Source organism: Podarcis raffonei, chromosome 16 (assembly GCF_027172205.1).
Source record: "Podarcis raffonei isolate rPodRaf1 chromosome 16, rPodRaf1.pri, whole genome shotgun sequence".
Lineage (NCBI taxonomy): Eukaryota > Metazoa > Chordata > Lepidosauria > Squamata > Lacertidae > Podarcis > Podarcis raffonei.
Genome location: NC_070617.1, coordinates 26,281,030 through 26,298,815, shown reverse-complemented (window position 1 = coordinate 26,298,815; position 17,786 = coordinate 26,281,030). Strand labels below are relative to the sequence as shown.

Below are 17,786 nucleotides of genomic sequence, written 5' to 3'. Positions count from 1 at the left end.
CCTCACTTACCACAAATGGAACTGCAGATCCGGCAAGCTTGATAAAATGCTGAATAAGTTACGCTGGTTGCTATTGCCCTCTTTAAATTAAGAAAAACTTGTTGGGTTAAGTTTGGTTTGTTTGTTTTTTTAATTAAAACTGGGAGCCCAAGTTGCCTTGTGAGCACAATGCACTCTGCCGGAAGCCATATCTTTCATTCATACTTTAGATGAGGCCATGCAGACTAATTCCCCAAGTAAACAAGAAAGCAGCTTTGGGATTTTTCTCAGGCATCAGATTAAACATGTTTATGGCCTTTCTAGGTTACTGTGGGGCGTGAGTGTCCCCGGAGGAGTGTTTCTGGTGTGGAGGAAGTAGGATTTGCATACAGAACAGGGATTGCCACTTCTACCCTGGCTTCTTACTGCAAGTGGTGCTGAGAGTATTATGTTCCCACTAAGAGCTTGTTCTGCTGCTTCAGAGCAAAAGGCCACCAAGTCCAGAACAGTTTCCACTGTAACCAGCAAGTTATTTTTGACACATTCATAAAACACGTTAGAAAGCTGACTTCTCTCATTAGTTGTCTAGTGCTAAAATCCTATAGTAAGAGGTAGAGTGCTGCTACTTGAAGTTTATTCTATTATCATACTGAATAGCCACCACACCTTATCCTGTATGTACACTGTTGTATGGCAATAATTGTTATCCATGGTAGGAAAGGTGGAAATCAACCACAGATGGCTGTCTGCAATTCTAAACATTGATTTTAGAAATTGGGCAAGGAGGTGGGGTTTGGTTGTATTTTTAGAGTGGAATAAGTGGCCTGCATCTTGAATCTCCTTGCCCAGCTGAAGAGGAGCCATTAGCTGTGAGAGCATTTGCAATAGCAGTACTCTTAATTGCTCTTCACACCAGGGGTCAGCAACCTAAGGCCCATGGGCCACAAGCGCCCCATGGGGGTCGTTTAACCGGCCCGTGGACCCCCGCCACCCACTCAGGGAGTTCCTGCACCCAATGGGAAGCTGCGCACGCCTGCTCCGTGCTGGAAATCATGTTTGCGAGTGCGTGCGTCCGCACTCTGGCCCACCACGGTGTCTGCGGGACTGTGAACCGGCCCAAGCCACAAAAACCTTACGGACCCCTGCTTTACACTGTCAAAGGCCTTAACTGCTTTGATCGAATCATAGAGTTGTAGAGTCTGAGGATCCAGCCCCTTGCAATATACAGCTGTCCCAAACGGGGATTGAACCTGCAACCTTGGCATTATCAGCACCGTGCTTTAACCAACATCCAGGCTGAGATGTGGAAAGCTTTGCAGAGTCCAATGTTCGTCTCTTTCTCCCCCTGCAAGCGAGAGCCCACATAGTCGAGACCCCAGCAGAAGGAACGCTGGCAAGATTCCTTATTATATGTGAGAAAAAGATGCACAGGCACCTCCGTTTCTTTCCCAGACACTTCACATCACAGAGAGGATAAGGAGGCTGCCTTTCACCAACCAGCAGGACATTGCCTAAGCACCCAGACCTTTATCTGTTGCCACTATTAACAAACATGAACATAATCTTCCATTTATTGCCAATGGTCCAAGGCAATAATTACTATGCTTCCAGATTATTATTTATTATTTATTAAATTTGTATACTACCCTAAACCCACAGGTCTCAATGGGTATTCTTAGTGGGTGCCCACCCCCTGCACCCAACTAACATATTCAGGGCAGTATCTGATGCTGGAGAAGAGTTTTCATTTAGCCTTTTATCCACACAACAGTTCTGCACTCCTGATCTCTGCTGCAGACAGAGGTAGATTAAAGAAACATCACACAAATGAATGTCCATTAAACGCAACCTGAGGCTGTAGTGCAAAGTGGGGTGAGGAGAGAGAAATCAAACCCTTGGTAGTGCAATTTATTCATTTTGTGTATGTATATATATATATATATATATCTTTATCTAAGGCACCTTAAAGGCAGAGGACACTTTTATCTTGCTGTCTGAGACTCTCCTCTCTGGCGTACTGTTCAACTCTCACAGTGAATGTTGTGGCATGCAGCAACTGGTGGCCCAAATCTCCTACTCTGTCCAAACTCTGGCAAATGGGGCTCTGTGTTGGCTTGTAACCAACCCAGGGTCTACCATCTCTAATCGCACGTGCATCTCTGCAAGAAAGTAGGAGGCGCTGAAACACAGATCTTCTCCCCCTCAGCCTCGATAAGCTTTCAACAGCTGCCCTGCAATGACCAGCCTCTGTATCTCGCTAGTTCCCTCGTAGATCTCCGTAATCCGAGCATCCCGGTAGTGGCGCTCTGCCGGCATCTCTGTCACGTAGCCCATCCCTCCCAGGATCTGGATCGCCTGAAATAAAAAAGCATCCCAAGTGCGTCAGCATTGGATGCTGTGGCTGCAGTACAACAACAGAGATGAAAAATGGGGAGGGATGCACTTACATCCAGGAGATGGAAAGGAAGTACACCACTAGCTCCCCCTACCTCATGCTCTCTTCGTTTGCCAGGGTCATTTAAGAGCCCCACATACCTACAGACATTCGTTTGTGGCCACAGTGACAGAATGGTCCAAGGAGAGAGATTTCGGCTGTGTCTCTTGCTCCATGTAAGCCAGCACCGTGCCAACTGTATGGAAGGGGAGAGCTTCTCCCTCTGTGCTCATGGGCACAAAGAGGCACAGGCTTACCTGATGGGAAATCGAAGTTGCAGCCTCGGAGGCAGACAGCTTTGCCATCGCAGCTTCCTGTTTGGAGAAGAGGAGAGGAAAGTGCTACAGTCCAGGTAAATCTAACCCCACCGCCCTAAGTGTTGCATAAGTGATAAGGAGAGTCACTTACCACCCCAGCCCAAATAGTACACCAGCTCACCTTGCAAAACAGGGTGGGGTGGGGGATTTTCTATAGCCCAGGGAATGGGGTTTTTTTTGCCTTTGCACACATTTCTAGGGTGCCTGCAACCTAGAAATGTCCATTATCTGTGAAGACAAGCACTATTACCTTTGTGTAGGGCTTTCCGTTGTCCTTCAACATGGCGGCTCTCCATGTCAGCAGACGGGCGCTCTCGAGGGCCAGTGCCATGTCAGCCAGCTTGAACTACAGACACAAAACACCATGGTGGGTTGAATAACCCCGGTGGCCCTAGATATTCTGCACCAGCCTTCCCCAAGCCAGTGCTGTCCCCATGTTTTGAACTACAACTCCCGTTTGGGGCTGTGCTGCCTGGGGCTGATGGGAGCTGCAGTTCAAAACATTGAAAGGCAAGGCTGGTCTGCGTGCAACAAATCAAAATGAACACAGCAAATACTTAACAGAAGCTCAACCACAATCCAGTTTCTGAATAAAGCAAAGCGTATGCCTTGTCTCACTAATTTTGAACAGGAACATCAAATGGAAGACTAAGAAATCCATCTCATGTGGAACCATACACTGGGGATGATGGTTCTTTGAATGCCCTTGTGCCCCATGTCCTTGTGCCCTATGTTAATTATAGGAGGAAGGGTGTACCCTCTGGACTGGTCCTGGTCATGGAAACCATTTCACTTTTAAGATATTGATGTTCCCAAAGTAATCAAGTTGTGTAACAAGTACACAATGAATTCCAGCTCTTCTGTTTTGACATGTTTCTCTAAAACACGGTGGCAAACCTGCAGCCCATCAGCTGCTGCTGAACAACAACTCCCATGCTGCACAGAGCTGATGGGAGCACTAATAATAATAATAATATTTCTGTATCAGCCTTCATCCAAAGATCACAGGGAGGATAACAATATAAAAACACAAAAATACATAACACGGTAACAAACGAAAACAAATACTCCCCCACAGTTTAAAATGCCAAAGATTGTTTAATTAGCCAAAGGCCTGGGAGAAGAGAAATGTTTTTGCTCAGCACCTAAATATGTAACGAGGGCGCCAGGCAAGCCTTCCTGCTCTAGTTCAGCAAAAACAGTGGGGCTGCAGGCTAGCCTCCCTGATTTTTTTCTTTTTTTAAGTATTGATGAGTCCTGGAACTACAAAGAGAATAGCCCCTGTAAGAAAGAGATCTATCTATGTACCTGAATGGCCTGCAGCTTAGTAATGGGGGAGCCAAAAGCCACCCTTTTCTCAGCGTAATCCACAGCACAATCGAGAGCTGCCTGGGCTATTCCTAATGCCTGAGATGCAATTCCAATCCTCCCAGAGTCCAGGGTTTGCTGAAAGGAAGGCGGAAAGACAAAAAAGTGAGTTTGTGCACTACAACCAGCCACATCAGAAAAAGCCAACTTTAACTGAAGACAATCTTTAAGACTATGGAATGACTGGGCAGACTTTGCAAAGCCCAGCATCCAGTAAATATAGGCAGCTGTTAGTGAAGCATGGAGTGGGGCAGTTTTGCTACTACCTCCAGATGAGCCACAATGAAGAGACGCACACAGTACAAACGTATATTGTCTTACGCTATTTTAAATCTATCCTGGCTTTGCCAGAAGATTCCTGGGAACTGCAGTCTGGCAAGGATGTTTAGAGAAGTCCAGTTCTCACAATCCTTGGGGTGGAAGCAGTATTATACCAGTGTAAGTAGATTATGGCTTCAGGCTTTGGTGTCTCAGACTGTGATCCACCTGACCTTATCTCTTATCTATGACAAGAGGCTAATCTCAAGGCCTCTCTTTCTTTCCATTACTATTATTTATGATATGAACCACTTTGGGAAAGCAAGAACTGTCTTAAATGGGGGGTTAAAAAACCACAGTGCAGCTCTTGGGTTCCCCCAGAACTACAAACCTTTCGGAAGGGACACATACTGGAGGACCTCCTCTCCCACTGCCTCCCACTGCTTTAATCTCTGCCTGTGGAAAGCCCCAAGCTCAGTCCCTTGGCAGCATGGCCAGGTTGAGCCAAGGAAGGAAAAAAACATCCCTAAATCCCCTGGAGAGCTGTTGCCAATCACTGCCAACAATACTGAGTTTGGATGGACCAATGGTCTCAATATAAGGATGCTTAATAAGGACACAAGGTGCCTTTGCTGGATTAGGCCAATGGCCCATCTGGTCCAGCATCCTCTTCTCACAGTTGCCAACTGGATGCCCCAATGGAAAGTCCTCAAGTAAAGGACCCCTGGACAGTTAAGTCCAGTCAAAGGTGACTATGGGGTTGTGGCGCTCCTCTCGCTTTCAGGCCGAGGGAGCTGGTGTTTGTCCACAGAGAGCTTTCTGGGTCATGTGACCAGCATGACTAAACCGCTTCTGGCGCAATGGGACACCATGACGGAAACCAGAGTGCATGGAAACGCCATTTACCTTCCCGCCACAGTACCTATTTATCTACTTGCACTGGTGTGCTTTTGAACTGCTAGGTTGGCAGAAGCTTGGACAGAGCAACAGGAGCTCACTCCGTTGCAGAGATTTGAACCACTGACCCTCCAATCGACAAGCCCAAGAGGCTCAGTGGTTTAGACCACAGAGCCACCCGTGTCCCATGCCCAAGCACAAAAGCCCTCTTCCGTCCTGTGGTTTCCAGCAACTGGTATTCAAAAGCATTGTTGTCTCCAGCTGTGGAGGTAAAACACAGCTAACATGGCTATTGGCACCAACCTCTTTTAAAGTCAACCATGTTATTGTCCCTCACTGTCTCTTGTGGGAGTGAGTTCCAGAGTTTAATTTCCTAAGTGGAGTAGGTGCCCCCCCTTTCTCAGCCAGGGGATACACATTATTATTTAGCAAGTTTTATATACCACTTACAAAAGTGTATAAAACATTTGTTAAAAATAGCAATAAAAAACACTAGGCGTAATAAAAAGTAGCGAAAACAGAAAATCAAATTTAAAAAAACCACAGATGTTCTCATAGACATAGGCTAGTTCCCACGTACACTTGGGCAATGACTACCTATCCAGACAAGCAAGAGGCATTTATTAGAGTTCACGGACAGGCAGTGAGAGGGGTGCATTGTCTAAGGAGGGGCCTGTGGGCCAGACAGAGTGGGCATGAAGGACACAAGTCTTCCCCAACACGGCTACATAGTGATCAGCTGAATTCCTGAAAGGCTGAAAACAGGGCATGGAGGGGAAGAGGGTGCGAAGGCCAGAACCGCCACCCTTTGTGCTTCCAGTGCAGGCAGAGGGTGCTGCTTAACCCCATTCCCTCCCCTCTTCCTCACCGTTAAAAGAGTTTACTCACCATGGCAATCTTGAAGCCCATCCCCTGCTCCCCCAGAAGGTTGGCCTTGGGGATCCGGCAGTCCTCGAAGATCAGGTTGGCGGTGGAGGAGGCACGGATCCCCAGCTTGTCTTCTTTCTTTCCCAGGGACAGGCCAGGGGTTGGCATGGGGACGAGGAAGGCGCTGATGCCCTGCGCGACAAGACAGAACAACGTTGGCAAGTTGCTCACGCAGAAGGAGGTCTGCTGGCATGACCGGTGGTCCACAAGTGGCTTGACAAGTCTCTCAAGTGTGGTGTAGTGGTTAAGAGCGGTGGACTCGTAATCTGGGGAACCGGGTTCGCTTCCCCGCTCCTCCACCTGCAGCTGCTGGGTGACCTTGGGCTAGTCACACTTCTCTGAAGTCTCTCAGCCCCACTCACCTCACAGAGTGTTTGTTGTGGGGCAGGAAGGGAAAGGAGAATGGTAGCCGCTTTGAGACTCCTTCGGGTAGTGATAAAGCGGGATATCAAATCCAAACTCTTCTTCTTCTCCTGCCTGCCTGAGCTGGGATCCCTGGCAGGCTATTTATGCATTGCATTCCACTTTTTCCTCCAAACAGCTCAAGGTAGCTCTGAATCCCCACAATGACCTTGTGAGATTATCAAGGTTGAGAGGCAGTGACTGGTTTACCCAGTGAGCTTCATGGCCATGTGGGGATTTGGATCCTAGCCTCCCAGACCCTAGTCCAACCACTCTAACTACTATACCACCTGGCTGGCTATAAACCAACCTTCCCCAACCTGATGCTCTACAAGTAAAAGGTAAAGGTAAAGGGACCCCTGACTATTAGGTCCAGTCGTGACTGACTCTGGGGTTGCAGCGCTCATCTCGCTTTATTGGCCGAGGGAGCTGGCGTACAGCTTCTGGGTCATGTGGCCAGCATGACTAAGCCACTTCTGGTGAACTAGAGACAAGTATTGTGGACTAAAACTCCCATTGGCTTCAGCCAGCACGGGAGCCATACCCTTATGGGAGTCGTAAGTCCAATGCATCTAGACCAGCAGTTCTCAACCTGCGGGTCCCCAGATGTTGTTGGACTACAACTCCCATCATCCCTGAGCTATGGCCTTGCTAGCAAGGGGTGATGGGAGTTGTAGTTCAACATCATCTGGGGACCCACAGGTTGAGAAAGGCTGATCTAGACAATCTATCCCATTTCTACTTCTGCTGGGCAGAGAAGGGAATAAAGGCTAGCAGCAGAGTCAAAAGTTTCTCGGTCCCTCTTACATCACTGGGAAAGGCTGCATTTAAAAACAAACCAATACACCCATGGGACAGAGCCCCTTTGTGTGGGGACCTAGCTCAGCCCCAGCTTGCCTTGTTGTGAAGACTGATCCTAAGGGCTACACTCACCTTATGCTTCAGAGACTTGTCTGTGGTGGCAAGGACCACCGTTGCAGAGGCATCCCAGGCGTTTGTGATCCAGGCTTTGGTGCCGTTCAGGACCCACTCGTCCCCAACCAGCCGTGCAACCGTTGAAGCAGCTCCGGCGTCGCTGCCATTGCCTTAGCAAGAGAAAACCAAAAGGGTTTCTGACCCAAAGACCTGGCGCTGCTCCCTCTCCGAGAGGGGACTGCGAAAAATCAAGTCTTGACTCGGCAGAGGAGTCCCATCTCCTCGTGCAGCCCCATCCTCCAGCTGTATTTCAATTGCAGAATAGGCCTTTTTAAGACACCCACCCCTCCTTGCCAGACCAGACTTTCTGGCTGCTGCTGGTAAGAATAAACAACCATCCTGAGTTAGAGACACCACCAGTATTTTGTGTGTGTGTGTGTCCCCCTCCATCCTTGACCATTGGCTATGCTGGTTGAGAGTGATGGCAGTCACTAGTTCAACCACCTCTGGGGACCCATGGCTGGCACGACTAAATGTCATAACACAAGTTCCTCAATGCTCCACATGCCTAGGGAATGGATAACAACTTGCGGGGAACAGAATGAATGCAAAATATGCTCATGTGTGGTTCCCATATCATTGCATAATTGCACACTAAGCTTTATCTCCTCTCGGTTATTCCAGTTACAATAATTTTGTAAGATTCTCCTATTACACGCAGGTAAGTCAGTCCAGACCTGCCAATGGATTTCAATTTTTGCAATGTTCTTTTAGATAAACTCTATACACTTCCCACTCTCTATTAAATTTTTCATCGGTAACATCTCGGAACCTTGCTGATAATCTGGCTTGCTCTGCATACGATCGCATCTTATTTTGCCAGTCTGATTTGGAGGGAATAGTGTCTCCTTTCCATATAAGCACTAACTATGAAACAAATGTTTGCTTATATGATCTTTTTTCTGTTGATTACATATGTTACATAGTTTTTTTAAAACCAATAAAGCATTTTAATTTTTTTTATAAAAGCAAAATATACTCATTTGTGTAATGTATGCAGGACACAGATTCCAGATTAAGAGCATAAGAGTAGCTCTGCAGATGGATAAGGCCAAAGGGGGTTCCTCTAGTTCAGCATTCTGTTCTCACAGTGGCCAACCAGATGCCCAAATGGGAAGCCCACATGCAGGGCAGGAGGGCAGCAGGTCTCTTCCCACTTGATTCCCAACAACTGGTATTGGAGGGGTCCATTGCCTCTGACCGTGGAGGCAGAATATAGGCCATGCTGATAGCCTCCTCCTCCATGAATTTGTCTCGCCCTCTTTTAAATCCATCCAAGCTGGTGGCCACCACTCCCTCTTATGGGAAGCTGTCTGAGTATAAATTTCTTTTTAAGGACTCCAAGGTATTACCTGTGTGCCTAACTTACCTGGTTCACTTAGGGCAAAGCATCCTATTTTGTCCCCATTGGTGAAAGGTGCAATCCACTTCTGTTTCTGCTCTTCAGACCCAAACTTCAAAACTGGTCCTAAATAGAGGGACTAAATGGGGAGGGAAGACAAGTTATATCAGGGGTCGGCAACCTAAGGCCCATGGGCCACAAGCAGCCCATGGGGGTCATTTAACTGGCACACGAGCCACCCCCGAACCAAGCCGCCCGCTCGCCAAGTCCCCATGCGCTGCGCTAAACCGGCGCAGCACGGCGTGGGGACTCGCTTCCGTGGTGCCGGAAATCGCGTCTGTGCAGAAGCCGGAAATCGCGGGTGATCCGGCCCATGGAGGGATATCCACTGGAGTGAACTGGCCCAGACGAGGTAAACCTTGCCGACCCCTGAATTATACTGATTTACACACTGCCCTGAACAGAATGCCAAGCAAGCAACTCCACCCCTCAGAAGAATTATTCAGTGTGGAGGGGCAAGGGAGAGATGACACACTGGAGGAGGCTGCATTGAACAGATCCTGGAGGCCTTAATATTATTACAATCTAAAAAAACTTTTTATTAAGTGGCACAACAAACATAACAAAGCTTAGAAGAAGGAAAAAATAATACTACAGAAATCTAAACCACAAACAACTGAATGAAACTAGAAACAAAAAAACCCCAAGAGATTTCTACATACAAACTCTGCAGAAAACGTTCTAATAAATGCAGAGGTACAGTATTTTAATTGATAAAGAAAGAAAACAAACCTTTAACAAATCCATATATTGGAGTACACTCTACTTCCTTTCATTGCCTAAAATAAGTCTCCACCAGCCTTTTGCAAATGTGCCTCTGCATTTTATTTCTCTAACTATCCTTAGTCTACATGTATGTTTCTTGACTAGAGCTACCTGCTGAACCCTTGCGTTTCGTGCTATTAAATTAGCTCCTTTCAGGTCCTCCTAAAAAGTGGCGACAGTCATATGTGCAGGAACCAAAAAGTATCCTATGAGGGGGTTTAATAGCTCAAGTCCATATTATCATCTGCAAATAAATTTAGTAGAGCAAGTGGGCAGGTTCTTCCTAACCGACTGCCACGTAAGTCTATCAATTTCATTGAATACTTGGAACACTGATTATCCTGACACATGTCTGTTAGATGTGTTTATACCTATCCCTTTCACTACATTCCTGTCAACAAGTTGCTGAAACATTCCTATAAAGATATAACTTTACTGGGGTGAGGTACCACTTTTGCATGAACTTCAAGCATCAGGCACCCTCACTGTGCCAGCTGGTCAGTGTAGGAACAACTGTTTAGAAATTGATGCCTGAATTTTGATGGTTTTCCTCTTCCCTCCCTGTCCGTTTTGCCTTGTGTGCCATGTTTTTTTAGATTGTAAGCCCGCAAGGCCAGAGATTGCCTTGTTTTGATTGTATCTAAGCCACTCATGAGAAGCCACCTCATGAGAAGAGAAGACTCCCTGGAAAAGACCCTGATGTTGGGAAAGATTGAGGGCACAAGGAGAAGGGGACGACAGAGGACGAGATGGCTGGACAGTGTTCTCGAAGTTTGACCAGACTGCGGGAGGCAGTGGAAGACGTGCCTGGCATGTTCTGGTCCATGGGGTCATGAAGAGTCGGACACAACAACAAGCCACTCGCTCTTAGATACAATGAATGAATGCTAATCAAGGTTAACATCTGTGGGAATCTCTTACATTATTGACACTCATGATCACGCCAGTAGATGCACAGCCTCGGCTGATTTCCTCGACGGCGATGGAATAGGCCAAGTAATCAAGACCAGCTCCTCCATACTTCTCAGGTACGTCCATTGCAAAAAGTCCAAGGCTACCCATTTTCTTGACCTGTAAGTGGGGAAGGAAATGATGATGTAAAGCTGATTAGGGGAGACAGCAGCAGTGGCAGAAACAACCCAGCTGAAAGACGAATTAAAGCAATTCCACACTTGCCCTTGTCAGTCATCCGGCAGCAGCCATAACTTCTTCCCTCCCTAGCAGAACCATAGCAATTACTTAATTACAGAACAGCACATACTGCCAGGAGAAAGCATACCACACGTCGTGCAATTCATTCTTTTATTTACATTAAACTGCTCTTTGAAAGAACATTTGTGCAAGGCAGCCTTACCAATAAAATCTAAGGAGTGTGAAGCCAGTGCAATACAAAACAAGGTAATTTGTGAGCTGGCAGCTAGGATGGGCATAGCTACTGTTTCTGAGGACAGAAAAACTGTGGTTATGTGAGAGAAAGCACAATTCAGTTTCGTGAATCTTGGCTTTCACTTTATTTTTTGCTCATTTTATAAAATTTACAAACCACTTGGTTGCAGAAAAAAATCTCAGAGCGGTTTACGAAAAAAGGTGTTGACACATTGAGTGTGTGGAGGGGGAGGTGTTTGTTTTTAAATAAATCAAGTTCCTAGCCCTCATGGTAGAGAAAACATGCTTGAAAGCATATGAGCAAGGTAGCATCTTAGAAACCAGGAGGATAGTAGAATAAGCAGGCAAGAGGAATGGGTTCAGTGCAACAGAGTGCTCATGTGGTCAGGTCCTGATTGTAGCACTTAGTTAGTCACTATGAAAACAGGCAGGATGCAGGACTAGATGAGCCCCTTTTGGCCTGATCCAACAGCCAGGCTTTTCTTATGTTCTTAGAATCAAAGAGGCAAATTTGGGCATAACAAAGTAAACAGCCTGCATTATACAGGTTGCAGAATTCAGCTTTTCTGGATGCAGAATTCTGGTTCTAATACAGTCAAACCTTGGATCCTGAATGCCTCCGTTTTGAAACGTTTTGGCTCCTTTTTATTTTCAATGCTCCAGTTTTCAACGTTTTTCAGAAGCAAATGTCTGACACGGCTTCCGCTTGAGTGCAGGAAGCTCCTGCGACCAATGTCTCTGTGTTTGAACATTTCGGAAGCCGAACAGACTTCCAGAACGGATTACATTTGACAACCAAGATTTGACTGTAATCAAGTGGATATGAGCCAAAGGATTAAAAGTTTGTGCTTGCCTTGGGCATTGCCGAGACCAAGCTAAAAATCCCAATGGTCAAGGTGACCAGGGCATTAGGTCTCAGTCTCAACATGGATGCTCTTCTCAGGGACAAACTTGCTGGATTGCGACAGGCCTTTAGGGTCATTCACAATATCAGACAGGAGACCTGTGTTACCCGGAGATGAGTCACATACATACCTGCTCTGCAGGGAAGCGATGCTCCTTGTCCAGCTGAGCAGCAATGGGGGCCAGCTCCTTTTCAGCGAAGTCCCGGCATGTCTGGCGAAGCATCTGGTGAGTTTCCGGCAATTCTACTGTCTGGTACACCGTGTGCAGCCTTCGCAGACATTGAAAAGTCCAAGCTGCAAATGGAAAAGCATGAAGAGCCCTTTCAGTCTGGCCCAGAAGACGTAGAGCTGGGCTGCTAAACAGGACACCCTGTTGGGGACGGGCCGTAGCTCGGTGGTAGAGCATCTGCTTTGCATGCAGAAGGTACAAGGTTCAATCTACAGCATCTTCAGGCTGGGCTGGGAGAGACGCCCTGCATGAAACCCTGGAGAGCCCCTGCCAGTCAGGATGAACAATACTGAGCTTGATAGACCAATGGTATAAGGCAGGGGTTGGCAAAGTTTTTGTGGCTTGGGCCGGTTCACAGTCCCGCAGATGCCGCAGTGGACTGGAGCGTGCACGCATGTGTGCATGCACACATACGCAAACACTATTTCCAGCACGGAGGAGGTGTACGCAGCTTCCCATTGGCTGCAGGAGCTTCCTGCAGTCAGTGGAAAGCCGGCCAGCGTCACAGAAGGCAGTCCCCGCTCTGCTCCGGTTTAGTGTGGCACACGGGAGCCAATCAAGCAGGCGGCAGGGGTCCATGGGCCGGTTAAACGACCCCCATGGGCCGCTTGTGGTCCTTTTTTTAAAAAAAATTAATTTTATTGAATGATTTTATGTTACAAAAACAATACAGCCATACTACCACTAAATATAATTAAGAAATAAAAATTACATACATCGATATTTAGTTTATTTGTTATTTACCGTCTTATTTCCTCCCAAACATTGCATATAACAATACACATATGTGAAGACACCCACACACCCACACCCAAAATGATAATAATGAAAGTAAATATTTTCCCCCTTTTATCTTCCAAAATCTTTTCTTCAACTTTGACTTCCTATCAAGTCCCTTTGCATATATTTTATCTTACATTTGAATGTACACAAAACAATAAACCTTTGTATATAATTTTTCTAATACATTCTGAAAACATAATAAATCCTTAATTGTTGTCCATCTCCTTTTAGTTCCTTTATCACTCGAATGCTAGCACGGAGTCAAAACTATTATTGTATTTTTGAACATATCTTATATAACCATCCCATTTTTCCGCAAATTTTTTGCTTTGAGTTTCCTCTGAGTTTACTAGTCAGTTGAGCCGTCTCTACCAATTCCTGTAATTTGATTTGCCAATCTGTTATTTTTGGAACCTCGTGATCTTTCCATCCCTTGGTGTGGCCCATGGTCCTTAGGTTGCCGAACCCTGGTATAAGGCAACCTCCTGCAATCCTACTTGGGAATAGCTGAAGCTCTACAAGCTTGGCATGCAGAAGGTCCCTTACAGCATCACTAGGTAATATAATAATAATAATAATTTTATTGTTTATACCCCGCCTATCTGGCTGGGAATGTCCGAAAGCCTGGAGAGCTGTTGCCCATCAGTTTACACATTACTGAGCTCCATGTAGGAATGCTCTGACTCTGTCTATGTTCTGGTCTCTGCAAAGGGGCAAAAAGAAAAAAAGAGATGTCTCTAGCCATGTTTCGCAAAAGAGTCTGCAAGGTTTCTTGCGGCACCAGCTGCTGAGTGAGCAGAAGAATTTAGTCAGGCTAGGCTAGGCTGAAGATCTGCCCCTGTCCCTTTCCACTGGGGAGGTCAGGGTTAAAGTCCTCAGTGCGCAAAATGGAGGGGGGAGAAAGGCAAAGAGCCACTTGACCACTGTGACACTAGCTCCTAAAACTCAAGCACCCAGAAGCTGCTTTGAACCTGAACACCCAGCACCCTGCCTCAGGGTCTTTTCATTTTACAGCACCCAATGGAGAGGAGACAAGTAGTACTCCAACTTTACAGCAGGGGCAAAAGTTTATCTGCCTATAAAAGACACCCGGCTTGTAAAGAACAAGAGGAATTGCAGGGAGATGAATTGCAATCCGAGAGGGAGCAGCAAACCGACAGACGCCCACAGGCTCCTGGCCAACTGAGCGGAAAGGTGAAAGGAGCCATACCCCTCCCTCCGCAGCCCCCTTGCTAGAGGTGAGAAAGCAAGCAAGGCCTCAAGGCCTGCATTTTCCTGGCTGGCCTTCTGCACATTGAACACTCCCTTGCATGCAGAGGGTCCCAAATTAAATCCCAGGCAGGGAGGGCTGGGAAAGGCTCCCTGCCTGAAATCCTGGCTTCTGATAGTGTTGGCAATACTGAGTTAGATGGTCCAGTAAGGTGGCAGCTTCCTTGTTACTATTTAAACCAGGTCTTTATCCAGAACAATGAGGACTTGAATGTTACTGTATTTATAGGAGAAGTGCTATAGCTTCTTTACTCAAACATGCATTTTTTTGTTGTTTAGTCGTGTCCGACTCTTCGTGACCCCATGGACCAGAGAACATGCATTTGGGGACTCCTAATTTATTTAAAACTACATACAGTGGTACCTCAGTTTACATACGCTTCAGGTTACATATGCTTCAGGTTACAGACTCTGCTAACCCAGAAATAGTGCTTCAGGTTAAGAACTTTGCTTCAGGATGAGAACAGAAATTGTGCTCCGGCAGCGCAGCAGCAGCAGGAGGCCCCATTGGCTAAAGTGGTGCTTCAGGTTAAGAACAGTTTCAGGTTAAGAACAGACCTCCAGAACGAATTAAGTACTTAACCCGAGGTACCACTGTACAGAACTTAATTTGTTTTGGAGGTCTGTTCTCAACCTGAAAGCAAAGTTCTTAACCCGAGGTACTATTTCTCGGTTAGCAGAGTCTGTAACCCGAAGCTTCTGTAACCTGAAGCGTCTGTAACCCGAGGTACCGCTGTATTTGTATGGTGGCAGTGTTAGGGATGCAAACCCCACTTGGCTAAGGCTGTGACCTGGTAGCCACAACCTGGTAGTCCCACTCAGTTGAAGACTGGCTTTTAGGGGTGCTGGCTCCAAGCCATTTATGGCCACTGAAATTTTAACGGCAGCATCTTGGGCTAAGTCTGGAAATGCACAGGTGGAGCTGGTGGCACAACACTGGCGTTTGGACAAGCATTTGCTCAGCCACAGTTTGCACCAGGAAAGGTTTCCAAACAGTCTTCAAAGGCAGGCCCATGGAGAGCGGATTATAGTACAGTGGTACCTCGGGTTAGGGACGCGGGTGGCGCTGTGGGTAAAACCTCAGCGCCTAGGACTTGCCGATCGCATGGTCGGCGGTTCGAATCCCCGCGGCGGGGTGAGCTCCCGTTGTTCGGTCCCCAGCGCCTGCCAACCTAGCAGTTCGAAAGCACCTCCGGGTGCAAGTAGATAAATAGGGACCGCTTACCAGCGAGAAGGTAAACGGCGTTCCGTGTGCTGCGCTGGCTCACCAGATGCAGCTTGTCACGCTGGCCACGTGACCCGGAAGTGTCTGCGGACAGCGCTGGCTCCCGGCCTATAGAGTGAGATGAGCGCACAACCCTAGAGTCTGGCAAGACTGGCCCGTACCTACAGGGGTACCTTTACCTTTACCTCGGGTTAAGTACTTGATTCATTCCGGAGGTCCGTTCTTAACCTGAAACTGTTCTTAACCTGATACACCACTTTAGCTAATGGGGCCTCTTGCTGCTGCCGCGCTGCCGGAGCACGATTTCTGTTCTCATCCTGAAGCAAAGTTCTTAACCTGAAGCACTATTTCTGGGTTAGCGGAGTCTGTAACCTGAAGCATATGTAACCCGAGGTACCACTGTAATCTATATTTTTATACATATACAGAGAGTGAGTGGGCCACTGAGCCCGGGTGCAGCTTCTGGATACTTGCAATCTGAGCATGAAGGTGGCTGTGGTTTGCATCCGGTATTATTTTGAGACAGACTGCCCCTGTCCATGGAGGGTCCTCTGAGCTATCCCCCAGTGGTATGTGAAGGGTCCCAGGGGTGTGTGGAAGAAGCCCCCAGAAAGGGAACAGCTCCTTAGATTCCCTCCCTCGCCCCAACTGCTGCCGCCCCTCACGAAGTAAAGGAGTCTTCCCCAGTATTTTGCTCACGCTCATCTAACACCCTCCTCCCCGCTTCCACCCCTTCTTGGTACGTGCCAGTCCCACCTCCGTTAACAGCCGTGTGGCTCCCGGCGTGTACCAAGGGGAGCGCTCAAAAGTTGCGGGGGGAGACAATTAAACTTGGCCGCCTCTGTTTACCTCCAATGCCGCCTCTACGCCGCGCGAGGAGACCCGTCACCGCCGCCATGCCGAGCCCAGGGATAAACCGCCCTCTTCTGCTGCCCTTCCTGCCTGCCTCATTAAGCTCCGCCTCCTCATTAGCATTAATAAGCTCCCAGCCCCTCCCCCAACTTTTTTTTTTAAAACAAAAATTTTTTTTCCTTCCAGTAGCACCTTAAAGACCAACTAAGTTAGTTCTTGGTATGAGCTTTCGTGTGCATGCACACTTCTTCAGATACGGTACTTCTTCAGTGGTATCTGAAGAAGTGTGCATGCACACAAAAGCTCATACCAAGAACTAACTTAGTTGGTCTTTAAGGTGCTACTGGAAGGAAAAAAAAATTTTGTTTTGACTATGGCAGACCAACACGGCTACCTATCTGTAACTTTTTTTTTAACCATTGAAAGATTTTTAATTTTTTTGGAAGGTTTTTTTTTTTAAACACTTTTCAGTACTTTGCACTGGGCCGGTTAATTTTATTTATTTATTTATTTTTGCAATGGAAAAAATGCCTACCTATTGCATTTTTAAATGCAATAGAAGCTTAAAAAACCTCTCCCCACCCCCTAGAACGGGATGAGAAAGAAACTGAAGGGTCTGGGCTTGTCATGCTGGTTTTAATCATGCTTAATAACCCACAAAGTAGATGCAAGTTTTAATGTTTTTTTAGTCTATTGTTTTTACCTTTTCAAGTCTTTAAATTACTGATAACTTTTCTTACTGATAATTCTTTTTCGTAAACCACTTTTGAGTTGTTTTTACTATCAAGTGCTGTATAACTTTTATGAAATAATGAGATGCGTTTTATTTGAGGCTATTTCAAATGTTACATTTTATGCAACTGCACATTGAGGATTTTATTCTTGGAAAGTGCTAACAGGTGTTTATTAAAAATGTATTTTAAAATTTATTGCAAGGGAGCAAAACACTAAGAAACCCAAGCACGTGTACGCAGGGTTCACCTGGTGCGAAAAGGTATGTATCGAACACGCCAGAGCAGCCTCTCTGGGGAGAGCATTCCACAGACGGGGGAATATGAATCTTGACATTCCAGAGCACATCGTGAAGATCACACAATCCGTGATAAATCTTATTGACAGATGCAGGGGATAAACAAGTAATGGCTTCTTCTGTGGTGCAATGCACCTGGCAACTAACCAGAAGGTTGGAGGTTTGAGCCCACCCAGGGCTCAAATGCAGGAGGTTTAACTAGAAGACCCTTCTAACTCTATGATTCTATTGCTACATGCTCTACTTGGTCACTTCCCAGAGCCAACAGGCTGGTCTTGTGTCAGGAAGAGCCCCCTGGGCCAGATGGAGCTTCAACCAATGCAGTTTTTATGTCCTCTTAAAAGGTATTCCCATGAAATCATGCAAACTCGTGTTGTTGGAGC

General features: G+C 46.7%; 1 protein-coding gene across 1 annotated transcript; it reads right to left on the bottom strand.

The window, feature by feature from the left end:
* Positions 1–1,871: 1,871 nt before the first annotated feature.
* ACADS (acyl-CoA dehydrogenase short chain) lies at positions 1,872–16,493 on the bottom strand. The gene is made up of 10 exons (XM_053368917.1): positions 16,371–16,493; positions 12,146–12,309; positions 10,646–10,795; positions 8,927–9,038; positions 7,516–7,667; positions 6,142–6,312; positions 4,039–4,176; positions 2,981–3,076; positions 2,671–2,727; positions 1,872–2,334 (listed from the first exon to the last, which is right to left on the bottom strand). Exons 1-10 carry the CDS (start codon positions 16,417–16,419, stop codon positions 2,182–2,184), a joined length of 1,242 nt encoding a protein of 413 aa, XP_053224892.1. The 5' UTR covers positions 16,420–16,493; the 3' UTR covers positions 1,872–2,181.
* Between the last annotated feature and the right edge of the window lie 1,293 nt (positions 16,494–17,786).